Here is a 3,301-nt window from a genome sequence, read left to right on the forward strand (position 1 = left end):
TCGATCCCTGCTTCGTTTCCTCTGCTTGCTTTTTCCTCTGTCTCCCTCTTGCATAGAGAAACTGGACCCAACGACCATGCTCTTCTACCAAGCACCTTGGTGTAATGATCGGCGTAAACTGGTTCCAGTTCGTAGAAGCTGTTGACGATCACACCGAAGCTCTTCAACTCCGATTCGTTAGAATCATCAAGCAACTTGCAGAATACCTATGTGGCACAAATACAACTACTGAGTACTGAATACTAAATACAATATATTAAACAACTTGCTAATTTAAGAAGGTGAAGATAGGTAGAAACTATGTAGAGTTATTTTCATATCAAGATGATAGTTAAAACCGTTAGATGATAATTTATTCTAATACGTTGAATTCTAATACTGTTGTATTCGACGCATAATAAGAGACCTCGTCATCTCGAGGGACTTGTGGCAACTGCATCTTGGTCAGAGTTATGTCGCCGGGAAGGTTGGGAACCAAGAAAGGTTCTGTGTAGGATGAAACCTTGTCTTGTGGCTTGTAAGTTCTGATGCAAGCGGAAACGCACAAGGGGAAGAAGCCCAACCCATGGAACACGATCCTTGGAATCCCGAATTTGGCGGCGGAGTCTGTGGTCCAAGGGAAGAACATGTCTGCAACAACACAGTTTGGATGCAGTTCTTGCAGCACTTGCTCAAATGGGTGTTGAAGGAGCACGGTGGCTTTCATGAACTTGATGAGCTTATCCGGTGCCAATGCCGACTCTGAATTCTCGCATCCTTCAGGCAAGCCAGTTTCCTCCGGTGGCGGGAACTTGATGGTTCTGAGGGTAATTTGGGATTTTCCGATGGTTCTTGAGACGAAGGGTGCGTTGTGTGTGGTGGTGACTATGGTGGATGTCACTCCTCTTGCGGCGAAGACTCTGGCTAAGTCAACGCATGGGATTATGTGACCGTTAGCAAAGAACGGGAAGAAAAGAACATGGAGTTCGCTGTTCTCCTTGCCCATTGTTGTTGCAATGTTGGTAATTTTACTATAGAATTTGGCTATGGTTTGTTCTGTTTATAGTAGAAGATTAAAGATTGAAGTTCAGGAGCGCGCGTTTTGCACGAGTTCAGGTTAAATATTAAATCAATTATGGCATGTGTACATGAAATTATTTGATACCCCAAGATTTTATTTGATTTTATATAAAGACATTTTATTTTAATTATTGGAGGATAGATTTTAAGGCTTGATTTTTATATACTATAAAAGTGTTATTTTTGTTTGGGGGAATGCTAGGGGGACAATGATTTTGTTGAACAATATGAACAACCACCAATCAAATAAAAACACACTACACCTCCAATTTAATTCTCTAAATTTTAATATTAAAATAACCATCCGTACACTAGTAAAATGAACATCCGATATATCTATTGTTTACATTGTTTAATATTTTCATTGTTTACCTATACTTTTCCTTTTGTTAAAAATATAAAGTTTTTATTAATTTAATGAGTAATACTCTAAATAGGTCTCCAAAAAATTTACGATTCGACAAATTTGTTCTCAAGAAAATTTAACTAGAATTTTGGGCCTGACCTTTTTCATGATATGCCAGATACATTTTCAACCCAATTTAAAACGGTTAAGACTACTGACGACGTCCTATAGGCCATTTGACTAGCTGACGTGTCATCCGCAGGACAATTTGGTCCCTGGCCACGTAAACAAAACCACGTCGTATCATATGAGAACAGAACGATGTCGTTTTGAAGTGCACAAATTAATCTCTAGTTTGGAAGCCAAAAAAGCAAAACGACAACGTTTTAATAGGGGACCAACTCCTTCAACCAAAAACTCATCATAACGGCGAGAAAGACAAAAACCACTATAGAGAGCTTAGCCCTGAAGGGGCGGTTGGTGCCAAGCTCATTTCCCACCCGAGTGGAGACCACGAACCCTAAGAGAGGAAGGGAACACGTAGATGAACGAAGTGGGTTGGATGAGCACGTGGAATGGTGGAGATCGGAGAGCCAGACACGTCCGATGAGGGAGAGGAAGATGGAGAGGTTAAAAGCAGCGGAAACAATGAGGCAGAGACACGTGACGAGGATGTAATTGAAAGAGAGGTAGAGGAGGTTGTAAATGAGGGAGGCTTGTATGAGAAGGTAGGTGATGCCCTGCGCGCGAAAGTAAATATGGATTGGATGGAGGAATGAGTTTGTTACGAGGTCCAGGAAGGAGAAGTTGAGGTAGATGCATGCCATGGTGGCGATGTCAAGGTGCTGCTGGAAGTGCAGAGAATGGAAAAGATGTTGAGCCAGACGAGGGAGATTAATAAGGAGGAGAAGAGGAGGAAGATGATGCAATGATGGAGTGTTGGCTACTCTAGGGACTAATTTATCCACTTTGAAATGGCCAAAGACCAAACTGTCCTACGTATGATACATCTCACTTTATCAGACACGTTAGCTATTTATAACAGACACATAAAATGTCGTTATCAGCCTTAACCGATTCAAACTGGACTGAGAATGTATTTGGTATATAATGAAAAGTCAGGCCTCAAATTCTAGTAGTCAATTTTTTTTTAAAATAAATTGTCGGATCGTGAATTTTTTAGAAATCTATTTAGAGTATTACTTTCATTTAATTTTTAACAACACTTAGCATAGCAGCAGGGCAAAATCGCATGATGATAAGTATCAGATAGATAGAATATTTATTTCAATGAAAGAAAAAATCAAATGAAGAGCTTGTTCATTCAATTGAACTAGTAGAAAGTAGAAACAACGACATGATAGGTTTGTAATGAGTGAGTTGACAAATTGTATAACTCTATCTCATGGGTTCACTTCAACTATTGTTTGTTGTAGTTGACTTCTGTTCCATTCCTGTTTAGCCGAGGTATACAGCTCCTTCTTCGACTGCTCGGCTCCGGAGAGATCTATATGTCGTGCCAGGAGAGTAATGGTAGGCCTCGGCGGTATAAAACACGGTGGCGGGAGCACTTGCAAAAAGCACTCCGACGCTCAAGTAAGAATGTGAGTTATGAGAGAGTAAGAGAAATAAATTAGAGTATGCTCTGTGACCAGTTTTCTCCTGGGCTATTTGGTGTGGTTTTATAGATGAGTGAGGTGCTCTCTTCTGTTTGTTTGTTCCGATATTGTTGGCTTAGGTAGTGAGTTCTGTTGTTGTGGATAACGGCCAGGAGATAGTGTTTGACTTGTGAACAGTGTTGGTCAGGTTTTCGGTTTCAGCTCTGATTGCTTATTTCCGAATTTTATGGTCGGTTTCGATTTTGATCTTGTTTCCGAGTATTATGGGGTACACGTC

At 40.5% G+C, this 3,301-nt stretch overlaps 1 protein-coding gene across 1 annotated transcript in view; it reads right to left on the bottom strand.

Annotated features, from left to right (window-relative positions):
- Positions 1-1,034, bottom strand: part of LOC107630176 (UDP-glucose flavonoid 3-O-glucosyltransferase 7) — a 1,837-nt gene extending 803 nt beyond the window's left edge. The window contains exons 1-2 of the mRNA XM_016333241.1: positions 407-1,034; positions 1-206 (exon numbers count right to left, since the gene is read on the bottom strand). The exon at positions 1-206 is cut by the window's left edge and continues 803 nt beyond it. Coding sequence (XP_016188727.1) covers positions 1-206; positions 407-985 — 785 coding nt within the window. The 5' untranslated portion in view covers positions 986-1,034. The remainder of the gene's footprint in view (positions 207-406) is intronic.

The sequence above is a fragment of the Arachis ipaensis genome, chromosome B03, assembly GCF_000816755.2.
Source record: "Arachis ipaensis cultivar K30076 chromosome B03, Araip1.1, whole genome shotgun sequence".
Taxonomy (NCBI): Eukaryota; Viridiplantae; Streptophyta; class Magnoliopsida; order Fabales; family Fabaceae; genus Arachis; species Arachis ipaensis.